This window comes from Eubalaena glacialis, chromosome 3, assembly GCF_028564815.1.
Source record: "Eubalaena glacialis isolate mEubGla1 chromosome 3, mEubGla1.1.hap2.+ XY, whole genome shotgun sequence".
Taxonomy (NCBI): domain Eukaryota; kingdom Metazoa; phylum Chordata; class Mammalia; order Artiodactyla; family Balaenidae; genus Eubalaena; species Eubalaena glacialis.
In genome coordinates, this window is record NC_083718.1 from 108,933,434 (window position 1) to 108,959,233 (window position 25,800).

General features: G+C 35.8%; 1 protein-coding gene across 1 annotated transcript in view; it reads left to right on the forward strand.

The window, feature by feature from the left end:
* Positions 1 to 25,800, forward strand: part of DPYD (dihydropyrimidine dehydrogenase) — an 813,917-nt gene that overhangs the window by 368,232 nt on the left and 419,885 nt on the right. Inside the window, exon 11 of the mRNA XM_061183827.1 lies at positions 6,328 to 6,538. Within this exon, the coding sequence (XP_061039810.1) occupies positions 6,328 to 6,538 (211 nt within the window). The remainder of the gene's footprint in view (positions 1 to 6,327; positions 6,539 to 25,800) is intronic.

The window sequence follows — 25,800 nt, forward strand, 5'->3', positions numbered from 1 at the left end:
CGGCGAAAATCTCTCACAGATCTCCATCTCAACATCAAGACCCAGCTTCACTCAACGACCAGCAAGCTACAGTGCTGGACACCCTATGCCAAACAACTAGCAAGACAGGAACACAGCCCCATCCATTAACAGAGAGGCTGCCTAAAATCATAATAAGGCCACAGACACCCCAAAACACACCACCAGACGTGGACGAACCCACCAGAAAGACAACATCCAGCCTCATCCACCAGAACACAGGCACTAGTTCCCTCCACCAGGAAACCTACACAACCCACTGAACCAACCTTAGCCACTGGGGACAGATACCAAAAACAACGGGAACTACGAACCTGCAGCCTGTGAAAAGGAGACCCCAAACACAGTAAGATAAGCAAAATGAGAAGACAGAAAAACACACAGCAGATGAAGGAGCAGGGTCAAAACACACCAGACCTAACAAATGAAGAGGAAATAGGTAGTCTACCTGAAAAAGAATTCAGAATAATGATAGTAAGGATGATCCAAAGTCTTGGAAATAGAATAGACAAAATGCAAGAAACATTTAACAAGGACGTAGAAGAACTAAAGAGGAACCAAGCAACGATGACAAGCACAATAAATGAAATTAAAAATACTCTAGATGGGATCAATAGCAGAATAACTGAGGCAGAAGAACGGATAAGTGACCTGGAAGATAAAATGGTGGAAATAACTACTGCAGAGCAGGATAAAGAAAAAAGAATGAAAAGAACTGAGGACAGTCTCAGAGACCTCTGGGACAACATTAAACGCACCAACATTCGAATCATAGGGGTCCCAGAAGAAGAAGAGAAAAAGAAAGGGACTGAGAAAATATTTGAAGAGATTATAGTTGAAAACTTCCCTAATATGGGGAAGGAAATAGTTAATCAAGTCCTGGAAGCACAGAGAGTCCCATACAGGATAAATCCAAGGAGAAACACACCAAGACACATATTAATCAAACTATCAAAAATTAAATATAAAGAAAACATATTAAAAGCAGCAAGGGAAAAACAACAGATAACACACAAGGGCATCCCCATAAGGTTAACAGCTGATCTTTCAGCAGAAACGCTGCAAGCCAGAAGGGAGTGGCAGGATATACTTAAAGTGATGAAGGAGAAAAACCTACAACCAAGATTACTCTACCCAGCAAGGATCTCATTCAGATTTGATGGAGAAATTAAAACCTTCACAGACAAGCAAAAGCTGAGAGAGTTCAGCACCACCAAACCAGCTTTACAACAAATGCTAAAGGAACTTCTCTAGGCAAGAAACACAAGAGAAGGAAAACACCTACAATAACAAACGCAAAACATTTAAGAAAATGGGAATAGGAACATACATATCGATAATTACCTTAAATGTAAATGGATTAAATGCTCCCACCAAAAGACACAGACTGGCTGAATGGATACAAAAACAAGACCCATATATATGCTGTCTACAAGAGACCCACTTCAGACCTAGAGACACATACAGACTGAAAGTGAGGGGATGGAAAAAGATATTCCATGCAAATGGAAATCAAAAGAAAGCTGGAGTAGCAATTCTCATATCAGACAAAATAGACTTTAAAATAAAGACAATTACAAGAGACAAAGACGGACACTATATAATGATCAAGGGATCGATCCAAGAGGAAGGTATAACAATTGTAAATATTTATGCACCCAACATAGGAGCACCTCAATACATAAGGCAAATACTAACAGCCATAAAAGGGGAAATCGACAGTAACACAATCATAGTAGGGGACTTTAACACCCCACTTTCACCAATGGACAGATCATCCAAAATGAAAATAAATAAGGAAACACAAGCTTTAAATGATACATTAAACAAGATGGACTTAATTGATATTTATAGGACATTCCACCCAAAAACAACAGAATACACATTTTTCTCAAGTGCTCATGGAACATTCTCCAGGATAGATCATATCTTGGGTCACAAATCAAGCCTTGGTAAATTTAAAAAAATTGAAATCGTATCAAGTATCTTTTCCGACCACAACGCTATGAGACTAGATATCAATTACAGGAAAAGATCTGTAAAAAATACAAACACATGGAGGCTACACAATACACTACTTAATAACGAAGTGATCACTGAAGAAATCAAAGGGGAAATCAAAAAATACCTAGAAACAAATGACAATGGAGACACGACGATCCAAAACCTATGGGATGCAGCAAAAGCAGTTCTAAGAGGGAAGTTTATAGCAATACAAGCCTACATCAAGAAACAGGAAACATCTCGAATAAACAACCTAACCTTGCACCTAAAGCAATTAGAGAAAGAAGAACAAAAAAACCCCAAAGCTAGCAGAAGGAAAGAAATCATAAAGATCAGATCAGAAATAAATGAAAAAGAAATGAAGGAAACAATAGCAAAAATCAATGAAACTAAAAGCTGGTTCTTTGAGAAGATAAACAAAATTGATAAACCATTAGCCAGACTCATCAAGAGAAAAAAGGAGAAGACTCAAATTAATAGAATTAGAAATGAAAAAGGAGAAGTAACCACTGACACTGCAGAAATACAAACGATCATAAGAGATTACTACAAGCAACTCTATGCTAATAAAATGGACAACCTGGAAGAAATGGACAGATTCTTAGAAATGCACAACCTGCCGAGACTGAACCAGGAAGAAATAGAAAATATGAACAGACCAATCACAAGCACTGAAATTGAAACTGTGATTAAAAATCTTCCAACACACAAAAGCCCAGGACCAGATGGCTTCACAGGCGAATTCTATCAAACATTTAGAGAAGAGCTAACACCTATCCTTCTCAAACTCCTCCAAAATATTGCAGAGGGAGGAACACTCCCCAACTCATTCTACGAGGCCACCATCACCCTGATACCAAAACCAGGCAAAGATGTCACAAAGAAAGAAAACTACAGGCCAATATCACTGATGAACATAGATGCAAAAATCCTCAACAAAATACTAGCAAACAGAATCCAACAGCACATTAAAAGGATCATACACCATGATCAAGTGGGGTTCATCCCAGGAATGCAAGGATTCTTCAATATACGCAAATCAATCAACGTGATACATCATATTAACAAATTGAAGGAGAAAAACCATATGATCATCTCAATAGATGCAGAGAAAGCTTTCGACAAAATTCAACACCCATTTATGATAAAAGTCCTGCAGAAAGTAGGCATAGAGGGAACTTTCCTCAACATAATAAAGGCCGTATATGACAAACCCACAGCCAACATTGTCCTCAATGGTGAAAAACTGAAACCATTTCCACTAAGATCAGGAACAAGACAAGGTTGCCCACTCTCACCACTATTATTCAACATAGTTTTGGAAGTGTTAGCCACAGCAATCAGAGACGAAAAAGAAATAAAAGGAATCCAAATCGGAAAAGAAGAAGTAAAGCTGTCACTGTTTGCAGATGACATGATACTATACATAGAGAATCCAAAAGATGCTACCAGAAAACTACTAGAGCTAATCAATGAATTTGGTAAAGTAGCAGGATACAAAATTAATGCACAGAAATCTCTTGCATTCCTGTATACTAATGATGAAAAATCTGAAAGTGAAATTAAGAAAACACTCCCGTTTACCATTGCAACAAAAAGAATAAAATACCTAGGAATAAACCTACCTAAGGAGACAAAAGACCTGTATGCAGAAAATTATAGGACACTGATGAAAGAAATTAAAGATGATACAAATAGATGGAGAGATATACCATGTTCTAGGATTGGAAGAATAAACATTGTGAAAATGACTCTGCTACCCAAAGCAATCTACAGATTCAATGCAATCCCTATCAAACTACCACTGGCATTTTTCACAGAACTAGAACAAAAAATTTCACAATTTGTATGGAAACACAAAAGACCCCGAATAGCCAAAGCAATCTTGAGAACGAAAAATGGAGCTGGAGGAATCAGGCTCCCTGACTTCAGACTATATTACAAAGCTACAGTAATCAAGACAGTTTGGTACTGGCACAAAAACAGAAATATAGATCAATGGAACAGGATAGAAAGCCCAGAGATAAGCCCACGCACATATGGTCACCTTATCTTTGATAAAGGAGGCAAGCATATACAGTGGAGAAAAGACAGCCTCTTCAATAAGTGGTGCTGGGAAAATTGGACAGGTACATGTAAAAGTATGAAATTAGAACACTCCCTAACACCATACACAAAAATAAACTCAAAATGGATTAAAGACCTAAGTGTAAGGCCAGACACTATCAAACTCTTAGAGGAAAACATAGGCAGAACACTGTATGACATAAGTCACAGCAAGATCCTTTTTGACCCAGGTCCTAGAGAAATGGAAATAAAAACACAAATAAACAAATGGGACCTAATGAAACTTAAAAGCTTTTGCACAGCAAAGGAAACCATAAACAAGACCAAAAGACAACCCTCAGAATGGGAGAAAATATTTGCAAATGAAGCAACTGACAAAGGATTAATCTCCAAGATTTACAAGCAGCTCATGCAGCTCAATAACAAAAAAACAAACAACCCAATCCAAAAATGGGCAGAAGACCTAAATAGACATTTCTCCAAAGAAGAGATACAGATTGCCAACAGACACATGAAAGAATGCTCAACATCTTTAATCATTAGAGAAATGCAAATCAAAACTACCATGAGGTATCATCTCACACCGGTCAGAATGGCCATCATCAAAAAATCTAGAAACAATAAATGCTGGAGAGGGTGTGGAGAAAAGGGAACACTCTTTCACTGTTGGTGGGAATGTAAATTGATACAGCCACTATGGAGAACAGTATGGAGGTTCCCTAAAAAACTAAAAATAGAACTACCATATGACCCAGCAATCCCACTACTGGGCATATACCCTGAGAAAACCATAATTCAGAAAGAGTCATGTACCAAAATATTCATTGCAGCTCTGTTTACAATAGCCAGGACATGGAAGCAACCTAGGTGTCCATCATCGGATGAATGGATAAAGAAGATGTGGCACATATATACAATGGAATATTACTCAGCCATAAAAAGAAATGAAATGGAGGTGTTTGTAATGAGGTGGATGGAGTTAGAGTCTGTCATACAGAGTGAAGTAAGTCAGAAAGAGAAAAACAAATACAGTATGCTAACACATATATATGGAATCTAAGGGAAAAAAAAAAAAAGAGGTCATGAAGAACCTAGTGGCAAGATGGGAATAAAGACACAGACCTACTAGAGAATGGACTTGAGGATATGGGGAGGCGGAGGGGTGAGATGTGACAGGGTGAGAGAGTGTCATGGACATATATACACTACCAAATGTAAAATAGATAACTAGTGGGAAGCAGCCGCATAGCACAGGGAGATCAGCTCGGTGCTTTGTGACCACCTAGAGGGGTGGGATAGGGAGGGTGGGAGGGAGGGAGATGCAAGAGGGAAGAGATATGGCAACATATGTATATGTGTAACTGATTCACTTTGTTGTAAAGCAGAAGCTAGCACACCATTGTAAAGCAATTATACTTCAATAAAGATGTTTAAAAAAAAAACAAAACAAAACAAAAAAAAAAAACAAAAAACATACTGGTTAGGATCACATTAACAAATGCCTGGATTTCATCCAAAACAGTAAGTGGAATAAATAAATATCAACATTCTGTCTTAATAGAAATCCCTTTATGGGCACGAAAACAAACAAAAACTAGGGTGTCTAATTTTATGGCACAATAAATTATGTGAGATATGTGGAATAACTGGGAATTTGTCAAGAGGAGCATGCTTGTTTCCTGAAATTTTCCTGTCTATTTTTACACGAAAAGTAAAAATAAATCTTATTTATTTCTTGGTTCTACAGAATTCCTCTAATCTATTTTCCTACCTACCATTCTAATCACTTACTTCCAGAGACTGGCTCACCCACTTTATTGACTTTTTTCCAGCTTAGATATATACAGTCTGGTCATAATAATAAGAATTTATTTTCATATAATGCAGGATTAAAAAGAGAACTTAACCTACAGAAATGAAAGCGTAAGGAGACCAGGCTACTATAGTGAGAAACCTCACACATCACCAACCGTAGGGCATGTACAACCGAAAACTTGAGAAGTATCTTGTGATGCCATGATCTATAAAATTCCACATGACAACTTCAGTCTAAGACTCTCCTGAGTCAGTGATTTATAAAATGTGAATAACTGATAACTGAATCTCAGCTTTGGTGAAAGAAAAAACTTTACGTTTATTTAAACATTATAAGCTTTAGCATGTATAATTGAATTAAAAATCAAATATTAAATAAAGAAGAAACATTTTCAAATTTTTCTCTATTCTGTTTCATTTTAGATGGAGCTTGCGAAGGAAGAAAAATGTGAATTTTTGCCTTTCCTGTCCCCACGGAAGGTTATAGTAAAAGGCGGGAGAATTGTTGCTGTGCAGTTTGTTCGGACAGAGCAAGATGAAACTGGAAAATGGAATGAAGATGAAGATCAGATAGTCCGTCTGAAAGCCGATGTGGTCATCAGTGCCTTTGGCTCAGTTCTGAGTGATCCTAAAGGTAGAGTGCTCGGGAGCTGCAATGTGTTATGCAATTGTCTGTTATTTTACTGCCATAATGGTTTCCAGCTTTCAGGGAATTGTTTTTCACTTGAACATTCATTTCCTTCTTCTAGTATGGAATGCAAGAAATCTTGATTTATAAGACGTAGAAGTGGTATTTAATGTTTATAGAGAATTATTTTTAAAGTAGTGGGAATTGAAAAGAACATTAATCTTTCTTTTAAGCTTATAATCAAAATACATGTTCTACTTTGTAATAATTTTTGCCTTGTTTCCTCTATAAGAATAGCTTTTTCTTCAGTTAGACCTAGAGTAAGAAAATGTGACAGATAAGTTGTAAGAGCCAATCTTCAATGATTCAAGCAAATTAGGATCTAATGAATAGTCAAAAATAGAATTCATGTTGACTACTATCTTCATGCCAAATCATCACTAGAAACATCAAAATTATCAAATTAGGAAGTTTGAACTCCTGTCATTTCATTTAAATGGCATAAATGGACATGCTAAGAAAGAACAAAATGCTTAAAAAAAAGATAATGAGAAAAGGAAATGTTTTGTATAGCATTCCAAATGAATAATAAGTCAATCAACTAAGACTATTTTGTGTTGTTTTCCCCCCACACAGTGTTTTTGTGGGCCATTGTATATAAAGCTTAGGTACCTCCATGCCTTCATTTTGCAAATCTTTTACCTTTTACTACACGCTGTCAAAATGACAATTAACTATTTTATTAACTAAAAGGAAAATAAAAGAAAGACGTTTCTCTAGGTCAGAGATTCATTAAGAAAAACAGTAACCAAAAAAAAAAACAAAAACTAAACCTGACGATTCCTATAACTTCCTACTATATCCATGCTAAAATTACATTTTGTGTCTGAAATAGAAAGAGATATATGCTTGCAAATGTGCATATTTCTGCAACAGATAAGTGAAAATTTTAACCACTCATCAAGATATTTTATCTGCAGGACATCAAACATCTTGGTATTTGGAAACATCCAGATGTTTAATGTCATCAAGATAAATGTTTTTGAATAGCTGGATGATGGCCTGAATTTGTCACTTTTCATCTAGACGTTTATGTGATATGTAGACATAGTCACAGTATGGTTTGTTATTTGTTGATGAGTTCAGCAAGGAAAAAAAGAACAACGTATAAATTGCATTCTATTATCTAAAAAAACATACTGTTCTTACTGCTCTCCATATGACCAAAAATTGAGTAAAAAGTTGAATCGTATTTAACTTGCAATTCTGTTGATTATTTGCCTATCAAAAAATAATTTATTTTACATCTAAATTTATGTTCCACAACTGACAACTCTAATATTAAGAAAAATATATCTTTTCCTAAGCAAACTGAAGTAGATGTGACTTAGAAGATCATAGAAAACAGCTTTCCAAAGCTTATGTTCCTGTGTGTGTGAAGAGTGAAAGATTTAATTTAGTATTTAAAATATGAAGTAGAAGAAAAGAGAATTTGATTTATTTGTGCTTATGTGATGAAGTCATTTAAGAATTTGTGTATTTTATTCCAAAATTTACTTGTGTTTGTTTCTTCCAGTGCGCTACATGTGTGACCCCTTATACATTAGAGAAATCAAGGAAAAATGGTTCTTCACTTTCCTTTCTTCCCCCCTCCTGCTGACTTGAAAAACAAACTGCTTGGGAAATTTTTCCTCAAATAGAATTACTTGCTTTACGAGGGCCCTTCAATATTGACATTAATAAGAGCTACTTTCAAGTTAGAGGGGAGCTGGAAGAGCTGGAATATTAAATAGCATTCATGGCTCTACTGCTTTCTAAATATATTCAATATTGTTTTTTGAATGGAAAGCATTTAAAAAATAGTAGAGAGGGTCATTATTTGTTAGAAGTTAATCAAGAAGATCTTATCTAAATGGTATTTAAAATCTTAAAATAATCATTTCAAAGAAAACTTTCATGTGCACATGTATCAGGTATAGTGAAAATCAGTTTATAGGAAGCAAGTTGTCCATTTGGGTAAGAAGAGAAGATATTCATGTCTCCCTCTTCTACCCTGAATATTATCCCATCTTGATACCCGTGTGATGTGATTTATGTGTGGTACCTTTGTGATTATTACATATGTGGTATGATATATTTTAATATATTTACTTGTAATCTCTTTCCTTAAACATCAACCTGCTTTTCTACCCTTCTTCTTCCGTCCTTCCCAACCTCACTTTGCACAGGCTCCAGTGAACTTCATGTCAAACTCAGTGACATCTTTTCAGTCCATATTCTATTTTCTACATTTGACAGTGTTAAATATTTCTTTCTGTTTGAAAAACTCTCTTCCGAGTCACTTAACCTTTCTGAGCCTCAGTTTTCTTCCTCTATAAAAAAACAATGATAATAATATATACTCTTCCTACCTCTCAGGACTGTTGTCAGAATTAAAGTGAAATAATGGGAAAGTGCTTTGGAAATGAAACTGTAACACATTATTATTGTTTATGACACTCCATTTTCTTTCTTTTTTTAAAAAAATTTATGTATTTTATTTATTTATTTTTGGCTGTGTTGGGTCTTCGTTGCTGCAAGTGGGCTTTCTCTAGTTGCGGTGAGCGGGAGCTACTCTTCATTGCGGTGCTCTGGCTTTTCATTGCGGTGGCTTCTCTTGTTGTGGAGCACGGGCTCTAGGCGCACGGGCTTCAGTAGTTGCAGCACACGGGCTCAGTGGTTGTGGCTCGTAGGTTTAGTTGCTCCGCGGCATGTGGGATCTTCACGGAACAGGGCTCGAACCCGTGTCCCCTGCATTGGCAGGCGGATTCTTAACCACTGTGCCACCAGGGAAGTCCAACACTCCATTTTCTTGCTTTTTCTTTTAACTATTCCTTCCCTACTGTCACTGACTGCTTTTCTTCCTCTAGCTTTCCAAAGTTCAGACTTTGCCCATTTCTCTTCTTAATATATTTATTCCTTCACTGAACTGATTCATTCATTCATTCATTTATTCATACATGCATTAATTCCTGTAAGAAATATTTAATGAACAACTTCTATGTGCCAAGTAATAGCTAGATTACAGTAGGCACTCTTGCACTTCTGTGTAAAATGACTCTGCAATCTCTTTCTCCACTCTCTGTGTCTCAGAAGACATTTCATCATATATTTATGCTCATGCATGTAACAATGATTTAGTGAGTTTCCAGTGAATGCCAGGTACCAAGTTGTATTCTGGAGAGTACAAAGATGAATGAGGCATTCCTTATACTTAAAAACCTCGCAAACTGGTGTTGGAGGCAGACCTGCAAACAAATAATTGTTTTATCAAGTTAAGAATACATTTAGAGAGATATGCCCAAAGTAAGGAAGGATCACCTCATCAGGTTTCCTTAAGGCAGATTTCTTCTCAAGTTCACTGTATGATATGTATGATATGTATGATAATACATAGTTCTCCTATCACTAAAGTCCAAAAATGGTATCCCAGATTCAGATATCTAATTCCAGTTTTACTTTTCATTAAATTCAACAATTTTACCCTACACAATAGGATGAAGCGCCTACTCCTTAGTACTTGAGAACTTCAGCAAATGATTTTATGTATACTACGTGCCTGACTTTATGTTCCACTGTTCCCTGTTGAACTGTTCCTCCCAGTATCTAATACAGGGTGGATTCCAAAGCGGTTAATTTAGAAAGTCCTTGGTGAATGCATTATGTAAATATATGCTGAAGAATTCAAGGAATGAAGTAAACTTGACAGAGTACTTATAAAGTACAGTGATAATTTATACTCTCAGCATTGTCTGATTACAATAATATTTTAAATGAAAATAGTAGTGAAATGAAATTGTAGTGTCTCAATTATATCAATAATAGGTATTTGTAAAGGTAAACTAAGTTGGGAATTTGCAGAAAACTAAATTTTTAATCTCATTTTTTTCTGATATACTGCATCACTTTTGCAAGTCCCTTAATTTGTGTGTTTCGCAAAGGGGAATATAAAATAACTTTATTTAGTATTAAGCACCCAATATATCTGTAATAAATATTTCATGTCAGAAAAATAGTAAGTGCCTCAATAGCTTAAAGAAAAGATAAGTACATCAAATTTATAAAACAAATTTGTATAATATCCTTGGATTACAGTTGCTAATTATTTCATTGTTCCTAAGGCTTGTAACAATTATAAGTAATCATCATTATTTTATTTAATTCTATTTTATTTCTCTTTTTTTTGGATTGTAGCAGTAAGTGGGAAATAAGAACAAAAGACTCTGTATTCCACATCCCTGTGCATGGAATATATGTGTGCTTATTATGAGCACAATTTAACTGAATCCTTCATTAACTACTGTCCAAATTCTAAAGGCAGTGTGGTGTCCAATTTCTAATTTGATTGGTATGATAAAGTCTTAGCCTTATTTAATATCTTTCCTATGAAAAACTGAGAGTGGTTCCACATTTTCAAAATTCTCATCCATTTTCTCTAAGTATGTAAGATTCCAAATCACCTCAAATTTGGATTTTAGTATTGAAGACTGATTTTAAAGGCTGTCAGTAAATTAAGCACAAGCTACCTTTAACTGGCATTTCTACTCCACAAATATTGCCCTTCCCTGGAAATTTTAAAACATTTATTTATTTATTTTAAAAGTATGTATTTCATAATATAGGAAGTCTCCTATTAAACACCAACGTCAGTGTTTATGGAATTGAATTTTCCCTCTTTTTGTTTGTTTGGACAATGTCAAGTTTAAGAGACTTTTTCCTTATTTTATTCCCTTCTCTTTCTGCTTTGAACCAAACTGCCAGTTGTGAAAGCATGCATATCTTCACTGTTGGTTTGGAATTGATAAGGAGAATGAGTTACCATTTTCACTGACCTCACTGTTTCAGTTTTCCAATGGAGGTGATAACAGTCACCTTGTCCTCACATTCCTAGGAGATCTAGTTGACATAGTTTTATGTGTCTTTGACTATGCTTTCAGACAACTGAAGGAAGGCACTTTAACCTATGCTATGACCTCTGTGCCTCTTTCATACACTACACCATGTCATCCTCTCATTCTTTTGAAATGTCCACTTTGAAAAGAGCTATGTGTTTTCATCTTCCAGAACCTATTATAATTTATCTTCCAGTTAGATTGTAAACCCCAAAAAGGCATAGACTGTACCTTTATAGTAAGTTGTAGTCCCAATAGTGGCCAACATATTATTGTACCCATAATAGATGCACAATATATATTTGTGCATTTGACTTGACTTGATTCATGTTAAGATATTAATTTTATTACACCTAGTTGTTATTTTTTCCTGTTGTGGGGTCAGTTTGGTTTTTACTTTTCTTAGAAAGCATAAATGTTAGACAAGTAGTTCTGTTTTTCTATTGCTATTGATTTTTTTCCCTGTTTTGGCATAAATTGTTGTACTCTTTATAATCCAATAAATATGACACTAATTAGAGTCCGTCTGGTAGAGCAGCTTAGAGCAGGGGCTCTGGAGCCAGGCTACCCAGCTGGAAATCTGGCTCCCTTAGTCTCTTCATACTCCGTGGTCTTGTGGTCTTGATCTTTTAAGAGGGAAGATTATAGCATCTACCTTCTAGAGTTATTTTAAGAATAAAAAAATTAATAATATATGTAAAGCACTTAGATATATGTCAAGCATATAGTGAGCAAGCATCGCTCACATTTTAGATATTATGCTTGTGTAACAAAATCATATTTTAATAATTAAATTGAGTTATATTACACCCTTATGACATTATGAATGTTGTCTAGGAGTAAAAGCATTTGAAAATTAGGACTTCATTTGGGGCGCTGCAGGCTTCGTCCACATGTCTTTATAAAATAAGTGAAGCAGATGCTCTTACAATTTATGATTTTTTAAATGAGAAAATGTTTCCTATATTTGGTTATTTTTATTTACAGAAAAAAGATTACACAGCTTGTAACTGTATCATATGTTTTAAAAATGTTTTATTATCAATTCTGATGATTTTCATACCATTGAGAGGAATTTTCTTTCAACTAAATTTTAGTAGTTAGAAAACTCCATTTTGGGTTTTCATAAATCAAGTATATAAAGAGCAGAGGATATGTTTAATATCTTTGTTTTTTTCCGCTTAAACATGGTAAAACTGGGCCAGATTTTTGGTTTGTTTGCTCACTTTTATCTTAAAGTGGAAAGAGAAGCACTTTAGAGGATACTAAGTTTGAGCTCTTAAGCATTTGAAAATTATGGTATGAGATAACTAAGATTAAAAACCTTTGTTTTTGGAAGGAAAGATAGGATGAATGGTGTGTAAAACTGACTCAGGATAATGCTGCGCAGCATTGCTCAGGAGAGCAAATCACAAGGTGACTGAATTCTCTGGGCATAGCAGGGAGTGCCTGGCTTTTCTTCTAGGAAAGGAGTTTATACACTTCACCCAGTGCCTACATTTTCTTCCTGCTCGTCTTACTAGAGACAAGGAAACACGAAGGCCATTTCTTTCTGAAGATTTAAGGAAACCCTCAGAAAACAACTTCCTGCATAGCATTAGTTGCAATTAGTTCCATAAGGGAGTGAGGTTTTTTTTGGGGGGGGGGGGAGGGGGATGGTGGTGGAGAGGCTTTAAAACTGCTTACCAGTTCCCTCAGAAAATTATTTCAAAACCTCATGGGGTAAATAAAAGGTTCTGCCAGTACTAGCTTCAAGTGTAGTTTGATTCACTTGCCTCCTACCCTGAGAAAAGATGCAGGCCATGGGTTAGTTTGCCTTGTTCTGGCCTAAGCCAGAGCTAGAAATTGTGAGGTAGGCAAGAAATGGTGTGCATGAGACTGTGACAATGCAGATATTCAGGAATTTTTCAAGTGGGCCCATTTTTTCCTCAATTATTTTAGGTGTTGGGAAAAACCTAGAAAAGATGTTTTAAACTGAGCACTGGATGAGTCAAGTGCCCAATAATAATAGTTACCTGTGCTTGAAAAGACATGGCATCAGTATGTTTGATTTGTTTTTTTCCTTATTAAAATGTTACTTATATGCTACTTCTCTAATGGAAGTGGGAACACTGAGGCATTTTAATAACCCCCTTTTTTTTTAACCAATATGTTTCATTTTTCAAACAATAAAGTATGTCCTTCAGAAGCCACTCATGGCACATAGAGATTCAGCAAACTTTTCTTTGAACAATTGTCCAATCTTTGTGGCCTTCAGCTTTCATCATTCCTCTTCTGCCTTACCAAAAATAAAGAGGAAGGGGAAGGAATGGAGTACCAAGTTGAAAATGTGTCATAATTGGTCAGATTATCCCTGTTGCATGCATTTTTATAAACAGAAATGTTTACAATATAGTTTCAAAGAACAGGTTAAGGAATACTGTACTTTATTGATAGATCGGAGAACTTTTTAACTAATGGCACAAATGTTAGAGGAAGGGCCTCGCTAATGATTAATACAACTAAGAATGGATGAGAAAGAACTGAAAAATAAAGTTGTCAGTCCAGTGTAACTTATGGATACGTTACAATACAGTAACTTGCGTTGAAGTTTTCCTTACATACATTTCCAAACGTGCTGGAAGGGATTTAAGAGATAATGTATTCTAGACTCCTAATTTCACAGATTTATTTGTTTAGCTAATGACTTCTGATGGCCTGCTATTCCAGGCCCTGGGCTGTATTCTGGGGTTAAAGTGTGGAAAAGGTGAATGCAAACTTTGCCTCCAGGAGTGCAGTTTAATAAATTGTGCTGGGAGAAGTTTAGAGTCCTAGGGAAGCGCAAAACATAGTCTGAAGGTTCAGAGAAACTTCCTAGAGGAAGTGGGTTGTAAATTGAAGGCTGAGTGATGTGTAGGAGTTTCCAGGTGGAATGGGGGTGGAAGGGAGGGAGCCACGGGGAGATTATGCAACTTGCTCAACACCATACTGTTAGATTAAGTAGTCATTTTACAGTCATTTTTAAAAGCTATATTAAAAAAAACAGCATGTCTTTAGAAAGTTGTCATCAGCCTACTTATTTCATGCATGTTCTCATCTTTATAAATGAAGGTCTGAATTTTTCATAGTTATTTCTAAAATTGAACTTTTAATTTTATGATTTTTACTATTCATTCTCTCATTATTTTTCATGCAATGAACATTTTATAATATCCAAAGATGTTATAGGCCCTGTCCAGGCACTAAGAATACAAACATGAGTAAAAGAGAGTCTTTGCCTTCCAGGGACTCATAGGCTAATGAGAGAAACAGGCATGTAAATACATAAATTGTAGCATAATGTGCTAATTTGAGATGATATTTGGACTGGGTTTTAGGGCTTGAGTAGGAGTTTCTCTGTTAGAGGGAATATTCATACACAAAGTACAAGCTGATGAATGGCCTCAGGTGACCAGACAATAGTGAGAAAGTCTGTTTAGCTGGAGCAGATGCTGTATGATAAGATAAGGTGGGAAGTGGGTAGGGGTAAGATGGCAGGAAATTTGGCTACAAATTTATGTGGAGTTAAGAGACTTGTATGCTAAGCCAGGGGTTTTGAATTTTATCCTATAGACACCCAGGTGACAAATGAGGGGGTTTAAATATGGGAGAGATCTTTATGTTAATGAGGTAATTCTGGTAGGTGATGGATCTTCCTTATCTCTGCTTGGGTTTGCAGCATTTGTAATATTCTTCAATTAGTTGGGAGTTAGAAACCATGAAGTCACCTTTGAGGTGGTTCATATCAGAAGACAAGTGTGTTTCCTAGTATTGGATGCCTGAAATAAGCAAAGTTACTCACCAGTCACAGGTAAGATCCAACAATTGCAGGTCCCCTGTTGGGAAGCTGCAGCAGTAAGATTTTCAGTGTTCAGGGAGGGAGACAACCTGTGCTCAACTGGGCAGCTGCCAAGCTACAGGCTTGACAAGGGTGTGTCATGCATGCCTAATTTCTTCTTCCAGATCCACTAATTATAACTACTGAATTCAGCTTTTCTAAGAGAGGTGAGTAAGATACAGAGAGACACCGCGAGTGTTATACCAATAATTGTTTCCCCACATGGAAGGAAGCATCAGGAGTGTGGAAAAAGCATGTTGCTCCAAGGTGGCCTGGGATTAAGACAGAATAGTATCGATGAAACCAGTTAAAAGACTGTTTTCGTCAGTTTGCGTGACTACTAATTAAGGCCCAGATTAAGTTAAAGGCCATAGAACTGCAGAAGAACATTCCGAATCCAGACATATTTTTTACGTAGACAGTCAGGGTTTGGTCATCTGATAAAGGGGTGGAATATGGAGTATCTAGCGTGGGAATCTGATCAGATGTCCATGATGCCTACAGAACTCACAAATGCAGCAGACAGAACAGATCTGAGGGAAATGGTGATGTGTGTCATTTGGATTTGCTAATCCATTCAACAACTGGAAATAGGACTAGAACTAAGAACATTCTGATTGAAAAGAGACATTAGGAGTCATTATCTATCATTTGTCTGTCTTTTCACTGTCATAACCTAGTGCCCAGAACCGTGGTTATTCATTGATTGAATTAATGAATAAAAGCTGTTATAACTTGTACTTTAGATAACAACTTCTTAAAAGTATGATGAAAGAGGACATGTGGTATTTGGAAATCCAGAAGGATCTCACCTACCATATTATGAAGAGGAAAAAAATCAGCTTTTGTTATTGCTGCTTTTTAGGTGGTAAATATCTTTGGAGGACATGGCAACAAGACAGTTTTAATCCATGGTTCTGTACCTTCCCCCTTTCACCAATGCATTTGGTTCCTGATGCTACCGTTTCATTTCATAATGCCTGAGTAATAAAAGATTGGTATATCCTTTGTATCGTTGGCCCAGTGATGAGAATGAATCCTTTTTTAGTCTTCCCTGTACATTGTCTGGCTTTTAACTGTATTTTAGGCAAGAAGCATTCTCAGGAAACCAATAGTAAAACTGTACATATTTTCTTAAAAATTGTCCTAATTGTCAGATTTTTTTCTGGCTGAAAGATTTATTGTCTTTCTATTATAGAATACACTGTGCAGAGTGAGGATAAAGTGGTAGGATTTAAAGCAAGTACTGGCATTTCTGCAGAGTAACCATCCAAAATAATGGAATCTTTGCACAGTTTTTCTTTGGAATTATTTTAAACGGGTGAAGGTGATGAGGAGGGAGGTCAAACTGATAACAGTGTTGAAAGTGATTTGGACTCAACATCACATCACTTACAACTGCCTTAGACATCCATTTGAAGCACAACATGATATTTCTGTAATTATTTTACTTCCCTCTAATAACTGCATAGGAATAGGTTTGTTTCCCCAGTGAATAGCTCTGTTCAGAGCCTTCCCTTATCTTTGTTTTCCAGGTTTCACTAGTGGTTGATATCATATGCATTCTTACAGGGAGACAGTGGATAAATCAGTACTTTTCCATCAAATCAAAGATTACATACAAGAAGTAGAGCAGTGGCATGTAACAAGTTTTGCTGGGGAAAGAAGGTAGAAAATGGACAAAATAACATAATTGTTTCAGAGAACAGAAATCTTAAAACGTAGGAAAATGTTATTCAACATAGAGAGTGTAATACATGTCCAGAGCTTTGTTTACCATAGCCTATTATATTTGTCTTTTAAATACTAGTTAGCTTATGGTATACTAAAGGTTTATTCTGAAACCTAATATTCTTGTAAAGTGTTAAACTACAGTAAGCTGCTGCTGTGAGATGTAAAATCAAGATGTAAAATATAGTGAAATTATAAATTTAGTAATGATGTATATTGTATACTAATGTTCTTAGTAATATGTATTTGGTATTACAGATTATTTTTGTTAATTACTTTGCGTTTGTATTCTTGGCTCAAATCACAAGATAAAAATAACAATATACCTATTTAAAATAGTCTTTGGTTAAATTAGATACTGACCTACATACATGTAAGTTGTAATTTCATCAGTTGGAAAATTACATTGAATCATATTTAATAGATAGCCCCCCAGTATGGAAGCTACCCAATTCAAATGTAATATGCACATGTAATTTATTAGGTGTCTCGAATGTGCTGGCATTGCTGGAGGAGAAAGCCAGCACTTACTTGAACATAAATTCAGAGGTCTCGCCTAAGCTTTATATGTTCTAATGCTATCCAGTGCCAACCTTTTCTCCATGCTAGCCATTCTTATAATATTTTGTAATTATGAAGCTTTTTAAATGTTTTCAAAGGACTTTCATTTACACAGTCATTTTTTCCATACAAGTGCACGAAAGAGTGTCAAGCATATTATGTTCAGTGAACATCCAATGATTTTCCAAGACCTCTGAAAAGCGTATTGACAATTCACTTTGTTTAACATGGCCCAATGTTTTCCCTGTATTTGCACACTGCTGCCAAATGAGCTACTACATCACCAGTATCATTGCATTACTCTCATAGTTTAGAATCTAAAATTATTCTCCCCTGATGGTGGGATTGAAACCAAATGCTTCAATTTAATTTTAACACCCTTCTAATCCGCCCTCCTACATACTTGTGGGACCTTATTTCCCATTCTTTCATTCTATATTTATTGAGTTTACAAGATTCTGGGTTAGTTTCTCCTGGGTTCACACACACACAAAAAATACATTGTCCCTGTCTACAGGAGCTTGCAGTCTAATAGAGAGGGAAAAATGCAAAATGCCATTAGATAGACTCAAGGAGAAATAGATAAACTGCTAGCATAACACACAGGGTGGAGAGATGACTTCCAGTTGTAAGCATCAAAGAAGTTTTTATGGAGGCAGTGGCATTGGTAATAGAGATGAGGACTGGGCAGGAATTAAGAGACTAGAGACGGGAAAGCACATTTCATCACAATGAACAGGCTAGATACCTACAAGGGGTAATTCCTTTGGCTAGATCATAATGCACACAACAAGAAATAGTAAAGGTGGAGAAATCTATCATTGCTAATTCACAAAATGTTTTAGTGTTAGGCTAAAGTATCTGAATTTTATTCTAAAGTTGGTGGGTACCTGAAATCTAAAGGGCCATGTCAATAAAATATGTTCCCCTCACACACAGAGGGAAACATATAATTAATTTTGTGTCTCCTTTTTGGCTCCTGCTCTTCTCCTATTTCAACCTATACACCTTATATACTCTAAATTATGTTGACAGTAGGACTGCAGGGTAACTTATTCATATTTTAACCCTAAGTACCCAGCACAATCTCAAGGGTTCACTGAATGAATGGATAAATGGATGAATGAAGAGATGGATAAATGTTGGGATGAATAGAATGAAATGATTGCTTTATTCTAAATACTCCTACAGAAAATTCACAGTTAAGACAAAAGCATATGAAAGCAATGTTTATGTAAAGTATCACATGAAGGCCAGCAAGTCCTCCTTCTGTTGAGGGAATGGTCAGATGCTTGATACTTTCACTTGCATTGAAAATAGTAGCTTCCTCACTGGTCACCCTGCATTTACTCTTGCTTCCTTATAATCCTACGAGAATCAGCTTTATAAACAGGAATTACATCATTTCATTCCCCTGTTCCAAACCCTCTAGTGGTTTCCTACTTTATTTAGAATAAAATTCTTCCCACAGCTTATGAAGCCCTCCTTGATCAGCCCTCTGCCTATCTCTAGGCCCCCTCTCCTCTTCTCTTGCTTGCTTTCTTCCACTCACATAAAGCCTCCCTTCTACTCTTCAAGTACATCAACTTCAGCTCATTCTAACTCCTCTGTAACAGTTCCCTCTGCCTGGAATGATCTGCCTCAAGGTCTTCACATGCTGGCTCATTCTTATCCTTTGTTTTAGCTCAGATGTCATCTCATCAAAGAGCCCTCTGTGCCCCTCCATCCCCACCATGATCTTCCATTTCTCAGTCCCCTCACCTTATAACACTCTCATTGATATATCTCTCTTCATAGCCATTTTCACTATCATATAGTTCACTTACTTGTTTACCTTTTATTTTTTACCTTCTGCCAACTGAAATGTACATCCCACAAGGACAGTTCCCTTATCTATGGTTTACTACAGTGCCTACAGCTGGATTTAGTACACAGCAGACAATATTTGCTAATTGAATGAACGAGTGCAAGCTAGTGCCGTATTTTTTTCCTTTGCAATCATTATTAAAGTCCCAGAAGAACATCCTGTATGCACTGCCTTGCTGTCTGTGCCAGATCCTTTCTCCTTAACCCCTTTTATTCTGCCTTTTGCCTTCATCATTTACCTGCACATGTCATCTTTTTACTGCTCATTGAACTCCAGATCCCCAAATCTGGTTACCTACCTTACATTTCTCTTGTATCTGACATTTCTTGAAATGATCACTTCTTGGCTGTATGGCTCAGAAACATCTTGATTCTCATGAAACTCTGATGATTCCTCTTCTGGCTTTAGTTCAGGTTGTGATTGCTGCCACTTTAAAAAATAAATGGTTCATTCTATTTTAACCCAGGTTTGTGTTCTTTCTCTAGAATTTCATCCATCATATGACTGTATCTAATTCCAAGGTGTAGGACCCTCTACTAAGGTCTAGGTGTTTATCTCCAAATGCCTCTGAAGGTATTCCCAGTTGGTACAGCTGTGGTGGATTTGTAGTTAGGTTCAAATCCTGAGAATGTGATCTGTGTAACTTATCTCAGTCTCAGTTTCCTCAGCTATAAAATTAAAATAATACCTATTCTGTGAAGATCCAGAGAGATAACATATACATTGCCTCATCCCAAACCAACCACATGTTCCTGGGGCACTCGATAAATGTTTGTCATTATTATCATCATGAATTCTATTGAATATAGCCTTTGTCAATACCAAAGATAGTTCTTGACTGCATGGTAATACAACCAGTACTCTATATAAAGAAGCTGTATTTTTGAATCGTGCATTTACTTATGTGCTAAAATTGTTTAAAATAAATTCTACTGTATGTTTTAAGTTTGCACTGAAGTATGCCTACAGCCGATTGACAAGGAAAAAAAAAGTCATAAGATGGATATCAAAAAGTAACATTAATGAGCTGCTAAAGCTAAAATTACAGGAACTTATGAAATTGGTTAAACATAAAAACCATTAAACTGTTTACTGAAGCTTCACAGATATACTGCAGCTAATGAGCATTTCTGCTATTTAAATAAGCCCAAATTGAACACACATTACATGGATACATAATTAGTCATGGCAGTCAAACACACATAGACTTACTTTTAAAGCTCTATTTAGGGAATCTTTTCCATTTGATTTATTTTGTTAATTAAAATATTTTTCAGTATTCACTTATATTTTAATAATATTGTTTTCACAAGTAGTGTAATTTACTTCTGGCTTTCTATTTGTTTTTATTTATGCTTTAAATGCAGCAAATGAGGATTTTATATTAAACATTTTTTTAACCCCTTTCTGTAATTATTTATATCATTTGATGGTATCATCCAGCATTTAAAAAGTTCTTTCACTGAGAAGTATACATAAAATATTTCAGTAGCCTTTCCACTTTTTTCACTGTCTCCTAATTATCAAGAGGTATTAGGCACCCAAATGTGCATAGAATTATGATGATTATGGTCCAAATCAGATTAAAGGATGATCTATTCCTTCAAGGAGTTTGTAGTCTTAAGTAGATGGTATCATTGAATATAAATAAGCAAATCAAAGTGCAGCATTTGGGAATCCAACTGAGAATTTGAAAACAATCCCCATATATTTTCCTCAAGGACACTGACCTCCTTGAGGAGATCTCTTCCAGAGAAAATGAAATCAAATCTTCAAGGAGTTTAGTGTTTTAAATAGACGGAATTATTGCAGAGAAATAAGCAAATCAAGGTGAAGTGCTTAGACAATTTTAATTCTGAATTGATTAGTTGGTCAGTTTAGGAAATGAGAATGAGACTCCCTATAGAATACAAGTAAAACAAAAGGAGTTGCTACAGGCTATTATTGACATCCATCTTTTGTATTTAACTTGGGGAGTCTAAGCTTGTCTTGGGCATGGAGGGAAAGAAAATTAAATCTGTACTTTTACACTGCCTGAATTCTACAAGCATATCCAAACTGAGCATTATTTAACCATAGCAGTAGGAAAGTCAAATAGTTAAATCAATCAAAAGAAATTAGCCAAGTGTCTATTCTTCTATAATCAGTGTGTTTGTCACTGTAGAGACTTTCTTTAGAAGCTTTGGGAAGCTTTTGGAAAATACTTGGGTTTCTTCTCTACAATGCGCTGATTCTCTAATTGTGGAAATAAGACCTACAAGAAAGATAATTGCTGCCCCTCCAACCCCAATCTGCTTCATTTAAATTATTCCCATGGTTCCCAAGAGTGAAACTTTAAGAGACTGTTTTTGGCCTATTCCTGGCTTTTTCTTTCCCTCACACCAAGGGTCAGTGGCAAGGAGAGCTTTGGAGTGAGAAATAACTGGATTCATATACTGGCTTTACCACCTCTTGGCTGTATTTAGGATGCTAATACCTACCTTAAAGAGTTGTGCTGTGGTCTAAATGAGACTACTGTATGGAAATATTCAGCATCATGTCTGCCTCACACAAGGGATCAGTGAATGCTGATTGCTTTCCTTAACATTCTTCATTAGGTGAGGATGATATAAATGAGATGTAAGAAGTAACTAGGAGAGAATTTCCTTTGGTTGAATTGTTAGAACATGGTAACTGACTGCATGTTGAGATAAGTGGAGAGAAAAGATTCAAAGATTATGCCAAGATTAAGATCTATTTCTAGGTTTTTTTGAGAAGGAAGAATAGGAAAAAGGAGCAGTGAAGGTTAAAGAGTGATCATGGAGGCAAATGGAAAAGCGGAAAGTGTGGTGTCATTGAAGCCAAGATAAGGGACTTTTATGAGGAGGAAGTGGTCATCTGTTGAATGCTACTGAGAAATCAAGGAAGACAGTGCCACACGTAGGGTGAGACAGTTGAGGCACCGACCTGCCCTTGCACGATCTTGAGCCTAACGACCTTCTTAAATCTTGTTCTCTGGGTGTCTCACCCCACCCCACCCTAGTTCCTGAAGTGAGGTGATGACGGGAAGGGTCACTGCATGTGGCAATCTGGATCATCTTAGTGATAAGAGTTTCAGTGAAGCTTTGGTGGTCACAATGAGTAGGAGACGTGAAAAAGCAAGCTTACTAATAATTGTGAAATGTGAAAATCCTAGAGGAAGCTTGTGAACTGGGTTTTAGATGTGACCATTTAGAAGGGACAGTAGAGCATCCACATTGGAATCTCTAACAGGCAGCTAGAAGTGTCAGAATAAAAAAGCAGAAGGTAGTGTTTGAGGTCATTTCCAGAGAGATGAAGTTAAAAGCACAAGACAACTATAATTTCTGACACAGTAAAGTGTAGTAGACAATATTTGAGAGCTGGGAAGAGGATGATGACAAGATGAGGAGGAGCCAGATAGAGCCTAAGGACAGTTTAAAAAGAAGGAGAGTCCGGATAGAGTAGCATTCCGCAAATCAGAGAAGGAGATCAAAATTACCGTGATTCGGCTATCGGATGCTATAGAAAGGCAAAAAGGAGGAGAACTGAAGTCACGGAATTTGGTGACCATAGAGACCATATTTTCATAAGAGGGATACACTGGAAGGAATAATTGGGTGGTAAAAAATGTACGTAGTGTAAATTACTCCAGAAATTAGATAAAAGAAGATGTAAGAATGGCAGTGAGAAGAGAGAACCAGGTTAAGACCAGTTTTTCAACATAGAAGATGAGAGAGGAGAATATGAGAAAGACAATAGTCTGAAAAGAATCAGAGGTACTTGAGGTTCTGTAGGAGCAGGAAGGTACAGTATCAAGGTTGACTTTTGAGGGGTTTACAGAAAGAAAATGATGAATTGTCATTGTCCGCTCCATTGTGTTTGGGAATGGACAGCATATTGATTCGAATACTCAGAGGCAGAAGGGAGGTGTGAGAACAAAGCTCGTGCCAACCGGACTTGATATTCTTAGTTGAAGGCATTCTGTGGTTCTGTCCCCTCCTTACCCCAGGTTATTCTGTTTAAACACAGCTCTGATATCCTGGCCCTGTAATTAGAATTTATTTGCTCTTGCTGAGATTTTGCTTTCAGCTCTGATTTACTGAGATTATTGCCTCAGCTCGCCTTTTTGTTTCATTGTGCTTTGGTCCTCTTGGCTAATACGTTATGTAAAATTAAACAACAAGCACATTGATGAATTCATCTGTTTTCAAGATATCATTTTATTATAAATGTTGAAATTTTTTATTCCCCCCATTGTTTTATAGCATCTCAAACTCTCCAAAGAATACTAATAATCCTTCTTCATTATGATTTCTGTTGTATTGTTTTGTTTATGGAGAATTAATTTATATTTATGTACTAAAATATAACATTCTTGACATCTTTTTATAAATACTGAGAAATATACTTGTCATATGCTTGTGGGTTTCTCTTCTACATATATGACAGCACAGCTACATCAGTTTAATTGACCTTGGCAATCTGCATCTGCCAGTGATGTGTCCCTGAGGGACGGTTTCTGCAATTTTAAGCTGTGGCTTATTGAAGATCTTGTGTGTCACAATACAATTAAGTCTATATAAAAAAATCATCTCGTGCATAACATTAAGTTGACTAAAAGTTCCTATTTCAAAACCATTTCTTGTTTTAAAGCTACCTCAGAATGTCTTTGTTTTTTAAGTAAGCTCATTCGAACATAGTAGTGATTAAAGCAGAAAATTAACATAAATCTTGAATGTTTGGTATGAATTAAGGATGTTTTCATTCCTTTTAAAGACTGCATAAAATTCCAGGCACCATAACATTTAACACATTTCTATCCCATTTGCAGAATAATATAGACTGTGAATAAGCACGTTTTGCGATTCTTTTTCAAGTTCTTTTTCTGTTCATCTATGGAACTACCAGGACATATGCTTCAGTCTCCAACAAGATGCAATCTCATGGAAATCTGTGGGGAAACTGTGTATGATCATAACAGAAAATCCCTCTTCCCCCACCCCCATTATTTTATAAACAAGAAAGAAAATAATACAATCCTTCTATTAATATTCATTTAACACTTCATAGGATATGGCAAGCAGTTATTTGGTTTGCAAATGTAAATATACATTTTTCATCCACTTATGCTTTCATTCCTTCCAAGCTAGATAAAGGCAAAACAGAAGATATCCTTCTGAGACTTATTTTTATTGTATTCCAAGTTAAACGTATCAGCAGAGATGTAAGAGAGCTGTGAGGAGTCCATAGAAGGATAGTTACAATGATGAGGAGGATGAAAGTCCCTCTAATAAGAAGCAGCTAAATAAATGAACTCCTTCCTGACAAATTATGAATAAAAGCATATAGATTTTTTTCACTGAATCCTTAATTTGAGTTCTAAGTTAAATACTTTGGAGCTTTAAAAATATGATTAAGTAATAGAAATAACTACATTTCAAAAGAGTCATCGAAATCGTGAAAAGTGTTATTAGGATCCACAATCAGAATCAACAAAGTTTCAAAAAATTAATTAATCCCCTCTCTCTGTCTCTCATGTTTAAATATTGAGTCCACTGTGCCTACAGGGAAATGATCCTAATCATTTGATGTTCAAGTTGTAATGAATAGTCATTCTTGTGTTAGCTGCTTAGTGCCACTGATTGAAAACATTTCTGACCCACTAAAGCATCGCTTATATTCTTATAAGCTGTCCGTGTTCTATTTTTTCAATTTTTTCTATTTTTTCAATGATCCTTTATCATTTGGACAAAGAACAAGTTAAAATATTAGATATTAAAATGCAAACAAATGATCTCTATTTTGATTGATGTAAGCTTTGCTATACTATTTAATAACATCATAACCAATTGCTTGATCTCTCATTTTTTCTATTTATTTCTTAAATTAAACTATGAACATGTTAAACTTGAAGCCCTCTAAAAAGAATAGGGGGAAAATTAAATAGGTGATTTTCAAAAGGGGGGCTGAGATAATTTTTACTGTGAGAGAAAAATTCTGTTTTGGAATACAGTGTCGTAGTTATTTGATTATTTGCGAGGTTAGTTGGATGTTACAAGTGATAGAAAAATTAAAAGTTTATATTCAGGTCTGACTTAAAGTTATAATTGAGTTAAATATTGAGGAAAGAGAGCATATTTTAAAAAGTAAACATGAGTATGTATGAATGTTTAGAGACATAAAGTAATACAAAGTGTATCCAGTGGAAAGACCCATGAGTAGAATAGTGCTTTTGAATTCACAAATAAATATTCCTAGGTTGGCTTATAGTGTTGGTGCTAAATATTTTAAGAAATGCAAGAATTACTTATTAAACTTCTAG